Source organism: Plectropomus leopardus, chromosome 4 (genome assembly GCF_026936395.1).
Source record: "Plectropomus leopardus strain MGB_pleo_1.0 chromosome 4, ASM2693639v1, whole genome shotgun sequence".
In the NCBI taxonomy this organism is placed as follows: domain Eukaryota; kingdom Metazoa; phylum Chordata; class Actinopteri; order Perciformes; family Serranidae; genus Plectropomus; species Plectropomus leopardus.
In genome coordinates, this window is record NC_142179.1 from 90,488 (window position 1) to 108,141 (window position 17,654).

Genomic DNA, 17,654 nt, shown 5'->3' on the forward strand with positions numbered 1-17,654 from the left:
GACGTCAGAAAGAAACGAGAGAGTCAGGTGTGAAAAAAAACAGAGAAACAGTTTATTTTAGTAAATAGAGGGAGTTTTTCGCTGCTGTACAACACTGGCATCTGTAGTTGGCACTCTTTAAAGGGACAGTCCGCCCAAAAACAGAATTCACACTCAGTCAGTCGTTGCCTCGAGATAAAAACTGCTGCCAGCTCTGTTTCCAGGAGGATTTTCTTTGTTTTCTTTTTTTTTTTCTTAAGTTGCTTAATAACCCCCAAAAATCAGCAGCAGTGGCCTCTGGGACACAAAATGAAACCAGGAGAGAAAAGAAAAAAGAAAAAAAATCAAACAAAAGTCACCCAAAAGCCACAACAGACAGACGTCAGCTGAACAACCGAAACTACACTGACATGCAACTCACATCGATTTACACTGAGCTATATAGGCATGCAAAAACAACACTGCAGGGGCTGATCCACAGCACACACACACACACACACACACACACACACACACACACACACACACACACACTCTCTCTCTCTCTCTCACACACACACACACACACACACACACACACACACACCAAAGATCAATGCTTTTCTGTGAAATACGAACGGTGTGTCGGCTCCTGAACAGACGACTACTGAAGTCCCAATATCAGAGGCTGAAGGTCCACCCAGACCCCGGTCTCTGCCCCCCGCCCCCGTCCCCCGTCCCCCATCCCCACCGCCCTCGACCACCCAGGAGTCTGAACGTCACGCGGTTCATGGAGCCCGAAGCTCCAGGCGAACGGTTCCAGGTGGAGAGAAAACGGAAAGAAAAGCGTCTGATTTTACCCTCCTGAAGATCAGGATCTCCTGGATATTTCCTTTGTGACCAAAATAAGATTAAAGAAACAGCAGAGAGCAGCAGGGACGCCCAGGTGAGCGGATCAAACACACATTTCTACCTGAAACCAAATCATCATCGGCACGTTTCCCCCGACTATTTAAACAGGAAATACTTCTTTTGTTCGCTGTTGTCAAGAACGTTCTCGTCTCCTGTAGCGGTACATCTCAGCGATATCTAAACAATAAATCAGCTGATCCCCAACTGAGCGTGTTCTAGAACCAGAACAAGAGGGGTTCCAGAATTCAAAACCACAACCTGGGTTCACATACTCCCGGGCCCGTTCTACAGTCAGAACCTTCTAGAATCTGGAGCTTTCAATTAAAATAACAAACGTGTGCACGTTGTGACTGGACGAGTCCCACAGAACTATACGGCCGGTTCTGGAACAGATGCTAACAAATGACAGAGGGGGAGCTTTCCGAAATGTTCTAGAAAACCTCGGCCTGAGAGTGAAGGCTGAGAGGGAACTTTCACGTTACGAACTTTCCATGTTCTCGAGTCACAACGTGCAGGCTGACTGTTTACGGTCTACTGTGTCAAACAACAGACTCTAGAACCGATGCCAACAGTCGACAGTTTCCAGATTTAGTTTTAAGAATTGGGACAAAATGTTCGTGAACACGGGGCGTCCGGTGGCTGAGTGGGTGAAGCATGCGCCCCGTGAATGGAGGCAGCGTCCCTGCTGCAGATCTTCCCTGGGCTGTCCCCCTTTCACGCTGGTGATCTGTCCTAAAAAATGCCAAAACAAATACTAACACTAAATTCCTGAACACTACATCCTTGCTCTAGAACCAGAACACACCGGTTGATGGGACGCTTTCCCAAACATCAAACAGAATCTAGAACAGTAACGCAGGTTCTTCCAACTCTAAAATCAGAAGGAAACGCTGTGAAACAGACACCGTGGACTCGAACTTTAAGTGAGATTTGGGAACCATAACGAAAACGTATATATAATGTTTACGTTCTTTAAAACATGCAGCTTCAGGCGTTCGAGTCCCTTCAGGCACATGAGACGCGGTTCAGGCAACATGGCTGTTCGTGCTGATGTCACTGTGGTGGGTGGAGCTGCATCAGCTGAGAGCACGGCATTGTGGGAGATGGAGTTTCTTCCATCACCCCCTGACTGAGGACTGATGGTTGTAAGGGAGGAGCACCGCACACAGAGTCCATTACGGAGAGGAGCCATTTGTCGATATACAGCTGAAGTAAAAATTCTCATAAAAGAAAATCCTGCACATCAGCTGGATTCAGCGGTGTGAAGTTGGGAAGAAATATTCAGTCGTTTTGGTTGAAACGAGAATTTCAGCTGTGAGCTTCCTACAACTAACAGTGTAATAATGTACAGTAAAGACAGAACAGAAGAGACGCGACATAAAAGCAGAAAACAGATAATATACAACGAAAACAAGGCGATCTGCAGCTCATATAAACATAGAAAAGCAGAAGATATAAGAAGGGGACAGATTCTATAAAAACATATAAATCAACTTCCAACAGACAATCACAACCGCCTCTGTGCTCGAGTCCAGCCAATCAGGAAAGAGCGCCTCAGGCAGGGGGCGGGGCGTGATGACTGCTACAGTTTCACCTTCGCTCAGGCTGTACATGATGTGGCGACTTTTTGGTTTTAATTGAACTCAGGACTGATCGGAACTGCTCAATACTGCATCGGCTGTCCGAAGGAAACCGTTAAGGGGACATCAGACATTTTGGGGAAATGCTTCAGTCGCTGATCCAGGATAAACATCTTATTTAACATTTGTTAGCAGCATATAAAGATGTGATAAATGGTTAACAACACACTGTGATGTCACTGCGAGCTGATTTACTTAAAGGGAAACTTTGAGGATTTTCAAACAGCTCTGTGTCATCGCGGTGTGGGCGGAGTTTGTCTTCCCTCCGTGACACCAGCGCTCTGAACTCTCCGCTCAATTTTACGTCACGCCGTAGAGAGACGGGGAGCTGGTGTCACGGGAGGAAGCCGAACTCCGCCCACTGTGATGACACAGAGCTGCAATTAGTAACTGATTAGTTGCTGACTTTTGAACTTCAAATGGCCGAACTTTATATTTATTTCACTGCCGACTATCAAAGAAAACATGCCAGCAGGTGTGGAAGGCATGTTTTCTTTCAGATATTTGAAACGTTTTCTTTAAAACTTTTTGGCATATTTTAAAGAAACATGTTGTTTATTTTTTTTCTTAGAAAACACTGGTGATTTTTTTCAAGAAAACAATTTAAACCTTTTTTTTTTTTGCGATTTTAAGTTTAAAAAAACAAGGCAATTTTTTTCCTTCACAAATTTTTGGTGATTTACAAAAACAAAAAAAAAACCTTGCCTGTATTTGTATTTGTAAGTTTTTTCTTTAAAATCTCCAAAAATGAATCCGTTCATCAGAGCCAGAGACTGTAAAAACAGAAATTCTCATTAGATTTTCAAATTTCCAATGAGCACATCATGTGTTATTCAACAGTTTAGTGGGAAAAATTCCATGACTTTTCCAAAATCTTCGGGGTTATTAGTTTTCCAAACCAGGCCTGGAAATTAGTATATGCACATTCCATGAATTTTTCTAGGTTTTTCATGACTGTACGAACCCTTAAATTTGAAAATCAAGACTAAAAAATTCAAAATTCTTTGATTTCAGCCTCTGAAATGTGAAAACTTTTTGGTTTCTTTTCTTCTTTATGACACTAAACTGAACATATTTGAGTTGTGTACATCTTCTTTGGGAAACACTGATCCAACATTTTTCCCCATTTTATGACATTTTATACACCAAAGAACTGATCGATTAAGAGAAAAGTAAGGAACAGATTAATCATAAATAAAAGTTATTGTTAATTGCAACCCTAGATGGCACAAAAAAGGTTTAAAATCAGCAACGTTTCCCTTTAAAAATTTTAATTCCTCCGGCACAATTCTTGTCTTCAAAGCATAAGTTATATATCTAAAATAATGTAAAACAAATATCTATTTGCAGCTACACTGTCATGTGTTATTAACCATTTATCAAATGGATATATATGTATTATAAATGTTGAGGAGCCAAAACATCCCAAATGTAGAGTTAGAAAAACTGATACCGATTGTCTCATCTGACAAACCTTTCCCAAAAACACTGCTGTGTTCCTCTGAATCTGGGCCAATTACAAAGTTCGTGTGAACGTATTTCATCATCATCCTGGTTACCGTCAGCATCGTTAGCATTCCTGTGAATCGGGGCGGCGACCGCGAGGAGGACGGCTAACGACGCCGCTTTGGACCAACTGATGCAGCTGAACGAACACGCCCGAGCGTCTGCGGTGTCGAACTCAAAGTCGTGAAATCAGGAGGAAAAAAAAAAAAGCTAAAAGAATTTAAATGGGAAAGTGTCTGTCGTCCTCTCAACGCCCATCAGACGTTTGTTTGTTCGTGGTCCTGCAGCGAGGCAGGGTTCGTAAGACGCTCTGGGATCGGAGTTCCTCCCGTGTGACCAGAAAAGTTCACCTTCGACGACGGATCAGCTCTCAGTCCCTCCCTTCATTAACCCTCAGTCCTGCCCGCCCCCCATCCTCTGGCGGCGGAGGTCTCAGGCGGTCTGATGGGGTTTCAGGAGAGGGGCGAGGAGGTCTTTCTGCTCACTCAAACAGTTTCAGACCTTTTTGGGATTTCTTTTTCATCTGGAGGATCTCGAGGTACTTTAAAACCAGGTGTCTCTGAGGACACATCCAAACACCGATGACGGATGATGGACTCGCCTGAAGACCTGGAACTGGTTGTAGTTTCCTGTCCTGGCGAGGGGGCGGTGCAGTTTTTTTCCCGTGTTTAAGGCAGAAAAAAAGGAGTAAAGAAGGATTTGATCCGTCTCAGGCGTCTCCGCAGATGGTGGCTGTTTCGAATCCTAGCTCTAGTTTTTCTTCACTTGGGGGGGCTTTTTTTCTCAGCGGGTCTAGGCAGGTCTCCGTAAGTCTTTTCGGGGTCCTGGACCGGGTTTTCTGGTCTTAGGAGGTCTTGACCAGGTCGTAGACGTAGATGTGGAAGTCGTCGTCGAACTTGATGAAGTAGACGGAGGGCTTGGCCTCCACCTGGTGGATGACCATCCCCGACCGCTTCCCGCCGTCTTCTTTGGCGTACTCCACCTGTTTGCCCACCAGGCTGTCCACCACCTCGCCGGGCTCCCGCTCCGCCGTCACGGAGTCGTCTGCAGAGAGGACGGAGACAGAAAGGTTGATTTGTCTGGTTGGACACAAAGTCAGCAAAGACAGAATCACTGTGACGTCGTGCAAATAACAACAATCGGTTCAGGAGAGACAACCGGAGATTCACGAAGTCGGCTTGTTGTTTAGTTCTGTTGTTATTTTCAGCCGTAACCTTTGACCTCAATAAAAACAGTTCCCCAGCGCCTACACTGAGATTTCTGCTGTGATGTCTTTTCTTGAGGGACCTTTGAATGCTTCATATCCCCAAATCTGAACAATCGGAGCTAAAGGATGCTCAGGTAAGGTAAGGCTCAGAGTCAGGTTACTTTTATTTGTGCCGCAGGCAGATTTGGTGGGAGGAAGCCTAACTATGCTCACTGTGATGACACAGAGCGACAACAAATAATCAGTAGGATGTTGAAGTAACTGAAAAAAAAACCGAAAAAAAACCCACATGCCTGCAGGTTTAGAGGGCATGTTTAGTTTTTTATTTGTTTTTTTTTAAAAAGGCATTTTTTAATTTAGATTTTTGGGCTGTTGTTAAAGGAAAAAAATCTGGTGATTTTTTTTTTTTAAAAATATGCCTGTGGTTTTAAAAGGCATGTTTTCTCAACAATAAATAATTAAATAAATAAATATATATAAAAAAAATAAAATTTGGTGTTTATTCCTTAAAACTTTTTAGGCAATTAAAAAAATAAGAAAATGTAACCTTTTTTAATTAAAATTCTTTAGGCAAGTCTGAAGAAAGTTGATTTCTTTTTCTTTACAACTTTTTGGTGATTTTTTAATAGTTCTTCAAAAATTCTAATGTTTTTAAAGACTTGTTTTCTTAAAAAAATAAATAAATAAAAATAAAGTTTTTAAGGCAATTTTTAAAGAAAGAAAAATCCCTGAAAAAACAATCCTGGTGATTTTAAAAGAAAACATGGCTGTGGGTTTGGAAGACATGTTTCCTCTTCTCTTTCTCGTTTTCTTCGGGTCTCGACTCCCCTCTCTCTCTCCCCCCTTTCACACTTAAACTGTCCTGTCCATTAAAGGCAATAAAAGCCCAACAAATAATCTTTAAAAAGTAAAATAAAATTCTTGCGTGAATTCGATGAAAAAAAAAACTTTTTTCTTTACAAATTTTTGGTGATTTTTTTTATCCTACATGTTGTCAGACACCACAGACAACATGCATATTTTCTCTCACCAGAAAATTAGGAGAAAATGTAAGAGAAATTTGAGCGAATGTTGTTGCATTAGGTGCAGTGACTCTAAACGAGCAGTAAAGTTTCGGGGCTCACTGGAGTCGGGCATGATGCGCAGGTCGCCCTCCTTGTAGTCGTCCAGCAGCTGGTACATGTAGAGCACCGGGTCTTTCTCGTAGGTGATGTAGAACCAGGAGGTCATGATGGGAGCTCGAGCCAGCACCATCCCCCTCCACTCCTCCTTCGGCCCGTCCTCCGTCTCAAACATGTGCTCCACCGCCTTCCCGATCATTGTCTCCGCCAGCAGCGAGTCGCTCACACGGGCCGGAGCTGGGCCGATCACAGAGAGCCACACAGGGGGTTAAAGGGACAGTTGGCCCAAAAAAACCCAAAAAAGCAAATACAGTCATTATCTCCTCCCCCTCATGCTGATGGAAAGCCGGGTTAAGTTTTATAGTCCACAAAACGCTGCCGGAGGTTCACGGGGAAAAGGTGACACACTCACCTCCCAAAAAACTGAAGCAAAAGGAGACCAGGATTCAAAAGTTAAATTTTTTTTTAAAAATACATAATAAAACCACAAAATGTCTCCATACTGCTCATCCCAAGTAACCCAAGTGTCATGAAGCCTGAAGATATATATATATATATATATAAATATATATACATATAATCCAACAATGATTTCTATTTTTACACTTGCTAGCTGTAGTAAATTATGTAATTTTGGATTTTTTTTAGGCAGGCCTGTGGGTTTGCAAGAGTTTGATTTCTTCAAAAATTGCCAAAAAATGTTAAAGAAAAAAAAACTGCAAAAATCTTTATAGGAAACCAGGGCAAAGGTTTTTAATGAAAACCATCAAAACTTATAAAAATTACCACATTTTTTAAATTAAAAAAAAAGAAAAAAAAAGCAGAACTCCTAAGGAAAACATTTTGCCAGTAAAATTAAAAATACTAACAAAAAAAAGACAACAAGGCTAAAAACATGAAGCCAGTGATGTTTTTCAAAACAACTTGGCACGTTGGGGCTTCAGGACACTTGGATTACTTTAGACGAGCAGTATGGAGACATTTTGCGGTTTTATCATGTTTTTTTTTTAACTTTTGAATCCTGGTCACCGTTTGCTTTAATTGTTTGGGAATTGAGTGGGTCACCTTTTCCCCGTGAACCTCCGCCTTCGTCTTGTGGACTATAAAACCTCAAATGAATTTCCGTCAGTATGAGGGGGAGGAGATAATGACTGGATTCTCGGTTTTGGGTGAGGTGTCCCTTTAAGGGGACATCAGCGATGTCCACCAGGTGCTGCTGGGATCAAACTGTGCTGAAGCCGTGAACAGACGGTTCCTCACCCACTCTGTCGGGCAGCACCTCCAGCCCCACCACCCGCTCGTCCCCGTACAGCTCCAGGCCGTAGATGCAGTCGAAGCCGTCGTATTTGATCAGGTAGAGGGACGGGTTGACGGGGACTTGATCCAGGACCGTCCCTTTCCACTGGGACGACTTACCTGAGAGGAAACACACACGTTATGAGCTACACACTCGCCTCCTACCGAGAACTGATGGAGAAGTTTCTGTTTGACGTGAAGCTTCAGAGGAAAATCTTTTCCTCACTATGACTCCTAAAAAGCTGCGCTGCACATTGCCTCTCTACAGCTGGTGTCCCCCAAACATCTGTTTAATCCCCCAAACATCTGTTTAATCCCACTTACTGCCCTCCTTCCAAATGTGCTGGATCCTGCAGCCCACGATGTTCCTTCTGGGCTGAGCCAGAGTCTTACTGGGACCAACACTGGTCCTCTGTTTCCTGCAGGGGGACGGACAAAGATCAGACAAACCGAGGACAACGAAAAGAAAAACGAAAAAGAGAGGATGAGGAGAAGGGAAGATTAGTGAGGAGAGGAGGGAGGGGAGAAAAGATGAGGGAATTAAATGAGAGTAAAATAAAAGTGAGAAGTTGAGAAAGGACACAATGAAGAGAAGTGAAGCAGGCACGCCGATCCAAAGGAAACGACGAGAGCTGCGTGTGCGCCGCGTCCTCAGCAGGGACAACATCATCAGACAGTAACACTCAGCTGACGGCGGCCAAGTCGAGGCGAATCGGTGAAAACGTGTTTACAGGAACAAACCGGCATCAACTGGCTGCGTTCAGAACCTGACTGAATCTTAAAATCCAGAGTAAAGTGGATGCAAAAACTTGGGGGCAACTCAGCAAAAATGTCCCGCAAATCGCAAGACAAAATGATGGCGAGAAAATTACAAAAAATGAGCTTTAAAAAAGAGGTGAGGATTATTAGAAAATTATTTTTAAAAAACAACAGAGAAATGTCCAGAAAATTATATTTATAATTGTAATAATTTTATATTTAAAATTATGTTACAGAAAAAACATATCTCTATAAAGTAAATATATGCATAAATAATAATAATAATAATAATAATAATAATAATAATAATAATAATAATATAATACACATACACATACACATACACACACACGTATATACACTTTTTTCCAGAAGTTTTTAGGTCATTTTCTTGTTTGTTTTGACTTTATTAAGCATGTTTTTGTGGGGTTTTTTTTTTAATTTCTTCTTCTTGTTTTACTAATTTTTTGCTCATTTTTAGGCCATGTCTCGTCAGGTTGCTCATTGCCTCCTTTCTGAAAGAAATCAAACCAATCTGCTCAGGTTTTAAAGGGTTAAATATCAGCAGGTCACTGTTTGATGAAAATGGTGCTGAAATATCTTATTGTAGATCTTATTTCTCTTCGGATCCGTCTGGTATCTCCGTACGGCCGACAGGCTTCATCACAGCCGCGCTCACCAAAACAGTATTTTAATAAATAACGTACGAATGAAAAGGACAACCCCTACACGTGATCGCTCCCTTCACACTTACTTGTGCGAGTTCTTCTTCTTCATCATGTTTGCAGAAACACCTGAATGTCCTGAAACACAAACAAACACATTCAGCACGCGTCCATCTGTCGGCGGCGAGGACATCAGCAGCAAAACCAGACGCGTTTTCACGTGAAAAATTACCGCCTCGCAGTTTCATGCCTTTTACGCTCGTGTCCGTCCATGAACTGATGTTGTCATGACGCTGAGTCATGACCAGAGAGGTGTTTTAACACAACATGATGATGTCACAGTGAAGCTGACCTCTGACCTTTTGAATATAAAACGTCCTCACCTTATCATTTTATCCTGTGAGACATTTCTGTGAAAGCTGATGTTTGCGAATTAATTCTTGAGTTATGTCCAAAAACATGTTTTGTGAGGTCACGGTGACCTTTGACCTCCGATCGCCAAATTCCTGTCTGTCAATCCTTCAGTCAGAGTGGATGTTTGAGCCAAATTTAAAGGGATTGAATTCAATTCAATCAAGTAATTTAAACTTTGACCTTTGATCCAAGAGTCAAAGTGGACGTTTGTGCCAAATTTCAAGGATTGAGATATCACCTTCATAAGCACGGGGCAGTCTCAGGGTCATAGTGTCCTTGACCTTTGGGCTGTGACCACCAAAATCTAGCCAGTTCATATATTGAGTTAAAGAGGACTTTTGTGCCATATTTGAAAGATTAAGATATGGCATTAATGAGACAGACTTAAGGTCATAGTGACCTTGACCTTTGACCAAAATCTAATCAGTTTGTCCTTGACTCCAAGTGGACAATTGCGCCAGACTTGAGGAAATTCCCTCAAGGTGTTCTTGAGATACCGTGTTCACAAGAATGAGACAGACAAAGTCACAGTGACCTTGACCTTTTACAATTGAAATCTAATCAATTTATCCTTGAGTCAAAGTGGAGTTTTGAGACAAGTTTAAGGACATTCCCTCAAGGCGTTCTTGAGGTATCGCATTTACGAGAATGAGATGAACTTAAGGTCATTTAGACCCTGACCTATGACCAAAATCAGATTAGTTCATCCTTCAGTCAAAGTGGATGTTTGTGCCAAAGTTCATTTCAGTTCCTTGACCTTTTGGCTTTGACCACCCAAATCTAGTCAGTTCATATGTTGAGACCAAGTGGATATTTGTGCCAAATTGGAAGAATTGAGATATCACATTCATGAGTAAGGGACAGCCTCAAAGTCATAGTCACCTTGACTTTTAGGCTTTGACCACCCAAATCTAGTTATTTCATATGAGTTCAAGTTGACGTTTGTGCCAAATTTGAGGAAACTCACTCAAAGTGTTCATAAAGTGTTTATAAATATGAAAGAGATGCAAGGCCACAGTGACCTTGACCTTTGACCAAAATCTAATTAGTTCAAGGTGTTCTTCAGATATTGTATTCACAGGAATGAGACAGAAGAGGACACAGTGACCTTTGACCAAAATGTAATCAGTCCATTAACTGAGTCAAAGTGGATGTTTGTGCCAAATTTAAAGGGATTCCTTTTTGAGAAACTGTGCTCAGGAGAACGGGACGGACGGACGACCCCGAACACTGTGCCTCTGTCTATCACCTGCACGAGTAACAAAAATGTCAGAATGTGTTTGTCAGACATGAGAGCTGGTTTATAAAAACCGTCTGTGGTCCTCAGACCGACAGCGTCGGTGTTTTTTGTGTTTGTGTGTCCTGTCACTCACCCCCGTCCGCTCGGGGGGGCCGCGGGGCCGCTGGGCTCTTGAATGGGGTCTTCATTCATCCACCTGTGGGGGGGGCAGCCAGCTGGGCTGCCGGTGCGGGTTAAACGCTGGGACACCACGCCGTGGGGGAAGACAGAGGGAGGGGGCAAAGTTGGGGAGGAGGGTGGGGAAAGGAGGGAGGAGGTGGTGGGAGAGAAGGAGGACCAGGAGTTAGGCCGGGCCCCGGTCAGGCCGCATACAGGCCGGGTACAGACTAACACCTGGAGACCGAGGCGACGTCACGGCTGCTGGACGCGATGAGGAGACGCAGAGTTCAGCCTGAGGGGCAAAAACAGAATATTTACACTCTCATTAATATTTTCAGTCCAGTTTTAACGTTTATTTCATTTTTTTTTTATTGATAAACAGACGAGTTTATTTTAACCCCTTGAAACCTGGATCAGGATCAGTTTTCTTTCACAAGTTTTTAAATCTTTGATTTCTTTCAAAAACATTTACAAAAAAACAGTAAGCAAATTCCAAGAAATATGTAGATTTAGAAGATTGTTTTTAAAGAGCGAGAGAAAATATTTTGACTTTATAATCATTATATTCTATATTTTCAATCAGGTTACAGAATTACTTTTTTAGCACTTTGTCCAGGAAAGTAAACATCAAACGTGGAAAACAAAGTGCTTAAAAATTCGAATAATTCTAAATACATATGATTATGACAGTTATAAATATAGTTTTTTTCAACATTTTTCCCTTGCTCAACTTCTTGAAGTTTGCAAGACATTTCATATTAAATTCATTATTATTATTATTATTAGGTAATGTCCCTGTTTTATTTTATATTTACTTTCCGTGTGCTAATATTTTGTCATTTTCTTGTACTTTTTTTTTTTTTTTTTACAATTGATGTTAATTAATTAATTAATGCTATTTTGGGGAAAATTTCTTCTGATAAGTTGCCCATGTCTAGACAAGCTGTTTTGGGGAAAGAAATTGAACCAGTTTGCTCTGGTTTCAGAGTTTTACACACTTTGAATCCGGTGCACAAGAAAAGTGACGTCGCGCCAGGATTCACAGGGTTAACCGGCTAACGAGCAGCCAGCGTTTTCGGTTAAAATCCTCCTCCGTCTCTCAGGAGTGAATCTTTCACTCGGACACAGTTTGAGCTCTGCAACGAAACCCGATTACTGTTTCACAAAAGAGGTTTAACCCCCGACACAGCCACAGTTCGCAGGGTCAGAAGTCAGAGGTGAGAGGTCAGAGATTCCTCCATGTTACACTCTTCAGAGCTAAAATTTTGATCCTTACAGACACAAATTCCCCACTGAAAAAGGTAATTATTTTATTCAGTATCACCTACAAAAAGTCAGAAAATAGAGAAAAAAAAAATCACATTTTTCACAATTTAAATTTCCCAAAATTTAACGTGATACCTTCAAACATCTAAGGACAAAAAAATGTAACATCCCTTTATAATTAAATAAAACAAGAGATAAACTGGAGAGAATTTTTGAATAACTTATTTTTGTATGAAAAATTACATGAATGATTCCAAAAATGCTGTAAGAGACTGAAATCTAAATAGGTTAAATAATGTGATGCGATGTCTTCAAACATTGGAAAATTATTATTATTATTATTATTTTTAAATAAACAAGATTATTAATCTTTGCTAATAATATACTGGATTTATGTTGAAATTCATTTTGTAATTAATCAATAAAAAACTGAGTGATCACACAATCATTTTTCCCTGCAGAAACTGAGACCCTTCTGAAGACACTGAATTATAAAAAATAAAACAAAAATATAAAAAGATAAAATAAAATAATATAGAATTGAAAACATATGATTATAATAATAATAATAATAATGAAAATAGAAAAATAAAAAAAGGATGTTTTCTCATCACTGAACTTTACGTAAATTATTTCACAAACACAACTAACGACTTCATCTGCTTCTGAAACTCTGATGTTTGCAACGTTAAAAGTTCGAGAACTTCAGGACGTTTCTAGGGTTTCAGGGACATTTGTAGGATTTTAGGACATTTCTAAGATGTTTGGACATTTACAGGATTTTAGGACGTTTCTAGGATTTTTCCAGCAGGAGGATTTTTCATCACTAAACTTTATGAAAATTATTTCACAAACAAAACAAACAACTTCTGATGTCTGTGAAACTCTGAAAAGTAAATTCTGTAACAGCTGATGTTTTGCATCGTTAAGTCAAGTCACGTAAGTTTTATTTATAGAGCCCATTATCACAAAACTGGGTTTGCCTCAGAGGGCTTTACAGCAGGCACCATCCCTCTGCCCTCAGACCCTCACATCACCCGAGGAAAAACAACCCCTGTAAGAGAGGGGGAGAGAGGGGGAGAGAGGGGGGAGAGAGGAGGAAACCTCAGGAGGAGCAGCAGAGGATGATGAGGGATCCCTCTTCAGGACGGACAGACGAACGATAGATGTCGTAAATAACAAATGAAACACAATCAGGGGGAAAAGGAAAGGTCACCATGAGGAGTTCACACCGACATTTCAGCAAAACTCCAAACAAACAGGAATCAGACCGTCAGCAGAGAAAACTCCGGATAACGAGAGAAACACCAGTTACAAGGTCGCACAGAAACTCTGCTGATAAAGAGCTGCAAACTGCACGACAGCATCACAGCTGTGACAGACCACAGAGCTGCTGCACACACACTCACACACACACACACACACACACACACACTCACACACACTCACACACACACACACACACACACACACACACACACACACACACACACACACACACACACACACACACACACACACACACACTCACACACACACACACACACACACACACACACACACACACACACACACACACACACACACACACACACACACACACTCACACACACACACACACAAATGCACAAACACACATATGCAGCACTGCACGCCGACACACACAAACACACATATGCAGCACTGCACACCAATACACATAGACATGCAGCGCTGCATGCCAACACACACACACACAGTGCTGCACAATGACACACACACATGCAGGTCTGCATGCTGACACACACACGCAGCGCTGCACGCTGACACACACACACACATGCAGCGCTGCACACTGACACACACACACACACACACACACACATGCAGCGCTGCACGCTGACACACACACACACACATGCAGCGCTGCACGCTGACACACACACACACACACAAATACACACATGCAGCGCTGCACGCTGACACACACACACACATGCAGCGCTGCATGCTGATACACATACACGCAGCACTGCACGCCAACACACACACACGCAGCGCTGCACGCTGACACACACACACACACACACACACACACACATGCAGCGCTGCACAGCTGACTGTCAGCTCACACACACACACACACACACACACACACACACACACCTGAAGGACCTCCGTACGAAAGGTTTCAGACACTCTGTTTTTTGATTTAGACCTGCAGAAATAAACATCCAACCAACGAAATCACTCATTTCAAGGATTTGAGGACATCTCAGGTTTCAGGACAATTCTGGGATTTTAGGACATTTCAAGGGTTAAAGACGTTTTTAAGATTTTAGTACATTTCCAGGATTTCATGACATTTCAAGGATTTTAGGACACTTTTAGAATTTTAGGACATCTCTAGGATTTCAGGACAATTCTGGGATTTTAGGACATTTGGATTTCAAGACATTTCCAGAATTTCAGGACAATTCTCAGATTTTAGGACAATTCTAGAATTTTTGGACATTTTCAGGATTTAAGGACATTTCTCAAATTTTAAGATGTTTCTCGGATGTTAGGACAATTTTAGGATGCTTCTAGATTTGAGGACATTTCTAGGATTTAAGGACAAGTGTGTCCCTCTGTGTGTGTGTGTGTGTGTGTGTGTGTGTGTGTGTGTGCCCCCAACTGTCTCTGAGTGTGTCCCTCTATCTGTCTCTGTCTATCTGTGTGTCCCTCTGTCCTCTTGTCTGTCTGTCTGTGTGTCCCTCTGTCCTCTTGTCTGTCTGTCTGTGTGTCCCTCTATCTATCTGTAGCCTACCTATGTCCCTCTGTGTGTGTGTGTCTGTGTGTGTGTCCCTCTGTCCTCCTGTCTGTCTCCAGCACAGATGCAGACATGTCCATTACTATCATCAGGGAGTCTGTCTGTGTCTGTTTTGGTTTGATGATGAAGGTGTCCATCCAGAGGTCACAGTTTACCTCCTCCTCAGTGTCCCCCTCAGTGTCCCCCTCAGTGTCCCCCGCACTAACACACTGTCCCCCTCACTGTTTACAACACGTTAAATGTGCGCGGACCCTCCAGACGGCGGCCATGTTGCGCCAGTATTTACAAAACCCGCATCGGTGCGAAGAAAAAAGGCGCAAACGAACAAAGGGAGCGGGGCGGTCTGAGGCTCGCGCGCTAAGCTAGCTGGTTTGCGGTAAACCGTCGGACCGGACTAACGGCCCGTTAAACGGCTCAGTCGGTGGTGCCGGAGGCCGCAGTTTCTTACCGATACAGCGATCAGCGCCGCCGCATAATCCCGATCAACCGCCGCGGCTCCAAATTGATCCGCTCTGCCTCCGTTTGGGTCTCCGCTGCTGCGTCAAGCTCGCTGCGCTGAAGACGCAGGGGCGGCGGAAGTCGGGAGATGAGGCCTTCAAAATAAATGCGCGAGTTTTACTGCAGTGTGTAGCTCTTTTTTAACGAAATAAAAGTCTGCTAAGGGGCTGGTCGTTATTTATGAGAGGGGCAGTGGGTGGTGCAAAAACGGAGAGGCATGTCAAAAAATTGAGGCACTGGGTAGGGACTTGAATTTTTAATATTTTGGCTTTAGGAAGGGGCTTACAACTTTGTGTTTTTGTGTTTTGTATTTTTATTTTTTATTTTTTGAGAAAATATGCCTTTGAAGACTTTTTTTTTTTAAATGACGATTTCCTTTCTTTAAAGTTTTCTCTTTTTTTAAGGACTTTTGCATTTTTTCCCTTTAAGGCATTTTTGTTGACTTTTTATTTATCTTTTTATTTTATATGCTTTATGTTTTATATGTGTTATATTAAATATGAATAATTATAATTTAATTATACATTTACATTTAAACATACATTGTACATGTTTGACAGCACTCACTTCAGATTTTTATAGTAATTATTGTACTTGTAATTATAATTACTCGTATTATTGTATCATTCTGTGTGTGTGTGTGTGTGTGTGTGTGTGTGTGTGTGTGTGTGTGTGTGTGTCACTGGCCCATGTTTATGGGAGACATCTTCAAAAATGAAAACAAAACAAAAATGTAAATTGATTTTTTTTTCCCTTCTAAAAAAAATTTTTTTCTCTATCCCATTTTGACAATAATTTTTTCTTTAAAAACGTTTGGTATTTTTTTCTCAAATCTTTCTTTCTCTTACAAAATTTCCTTTTGAAGTTTCTTGGAATATTTTTGGCATTTTTTATTTCTTTTTTTTTTTAATGGCGTTTGTTTCCTGTAAATGTTTGGTTAATGTGTTTTCTTTAAACACAAAAACACTAAAACACAAAGGAGTGTGTGGATTAAAAACGTCATTGTCTCCGGACGTCTTTGTTTAATTAACACGTGAAACGCGGCGTTAAACGTTGGCGTTCGCCTCCGTGTTGGTGCGCAGGCTTTTATTTGTGCAGAGCCGTGACCGGAGCTCGGTTTGTTTTGCGCGTCGTCGTGTCGCCTTGACGCTGCTTGTTGTGCAGCTTCGCATTGAAGCCAAAAATTCTTCCACCGCCGAGTCCCGCCTTTCTCCCGCTTGCTAAATAGTGATCCAGCAGAAAGTCTGCGGCTCTGTTTGCTGTTGATCTTCCTGCCAAATACTGAGACTCTCTGTTGACCCGTTTTTCTCGCAGACGGAACCGAAAAGGCGGGACATTTCACCGAGGACGGTTTCCGATTTTGTTGTGATGTTAAATTTGACGGCAGCGCGCGCCTCACACGGCGCCAGGTCAATAAAACGGCCCTCTGCATTGTAGCGTGTACGGCGGCCGGCAGGGGGCGCTGCGCACCACGCCGTGAACGGGAGGCGTGACCGTAAGAACTGACCCGGAGTCAGATCTGAGAGCCGGTCAGCTGAGCGACAGAGAGCAGAGTCTGAATCTCAGCTGATCTGAGAACAGCCCGCATTTATCACGTGTTACAGCCCGAGCGAGAGTCGCTTCTTTTAGAGACAGAGGCGGCCCCGCAGGGCGGTGTTAAAAAAAACAAACAAACAAACAAACAAAAAACAACTCTTTAAAAAAGACAACAACATTGAATTTCTGGTTAAAAATTATGAACGTGGAATGCACTGAAACGATTTCTCTTAACTTAATAAATGTATGAAAATACAACAGCCAGGTAAGATGTGATGCTTACGTCAAATTACGATCTACTCTAACCCTCTGTTTACTTTCTTTGGATTCATTTGTTTATTTACTTATTATTTCTTGTGAACCAAAACGTAATAAATACTTTAAAATTAAATCTGTTCCCTGGTAGACACAACAAACGGGACATCTCACACAAATGTGATAAAAATTCAATTAGTTTTCTAAGAACTATGCATCTATCTTAAAACGAAAGAAGCACAGTTCAAAATTATGAACATTATTAATCCTTCTGAGGAATTACTTACTTACTTACTACATTTTAATTCTGATGATGATACATGCACATTTTGTGAAAATAATACTGAACCCACAGAACACATTTTTTTCTCATGTAATGTTATACATAGCTGAATTTTGGCTTGACGTTCACAAACAGATAAAACAAAATA

General features: G+C 41.8%; 1 protein-coding gene across 2 annotated transcripts; it reads right to left on the reverse strand.

The window, feature by feature from the left end:
• Positions 1-686: 686 nt before the first annotated feature.
• Positions 687-15,509, reverse strand: spinb (spindlin b). 2 transcript variants are annotated; one of them, XM_088076065.1, is made up of 7 exons: positions 15,383-15,509; positions 10,852-11,169; positions 9,154-9,202; positions 7,965-8,059; positions 7,605-7,760; positions 6,348-6,581; positions 687-5,060 (listed from the first exon to the last, which is right to left on the reverse strand). In XM_088076065.1, exons 2-7 carry the CDS (start codon positions 10,904-10,906, stop codon positions 4,861-4,863), a joined length of 789 nt encoding a protein of 262 aa, XP_087932191.1. In that variant the 5' UTR covers positions 10,907-11,169; positions 15,383-15,509; the 3' UTR covers positions 687-4,860. The 2 variants fall into 2 exon arrangements, with proteins under 2 accessions (XP_087932191.1, XP_087932190.1); XM_088076064.1 differs by lacking the exons at positions 9,154-9,202; positions 10,852-11,169; positions 15,383-15,509 and having other exon boundaries at positions 7,965-9,144.
• Positions 15,510-17,654: the final 2,145 nt, after the last annotated feature.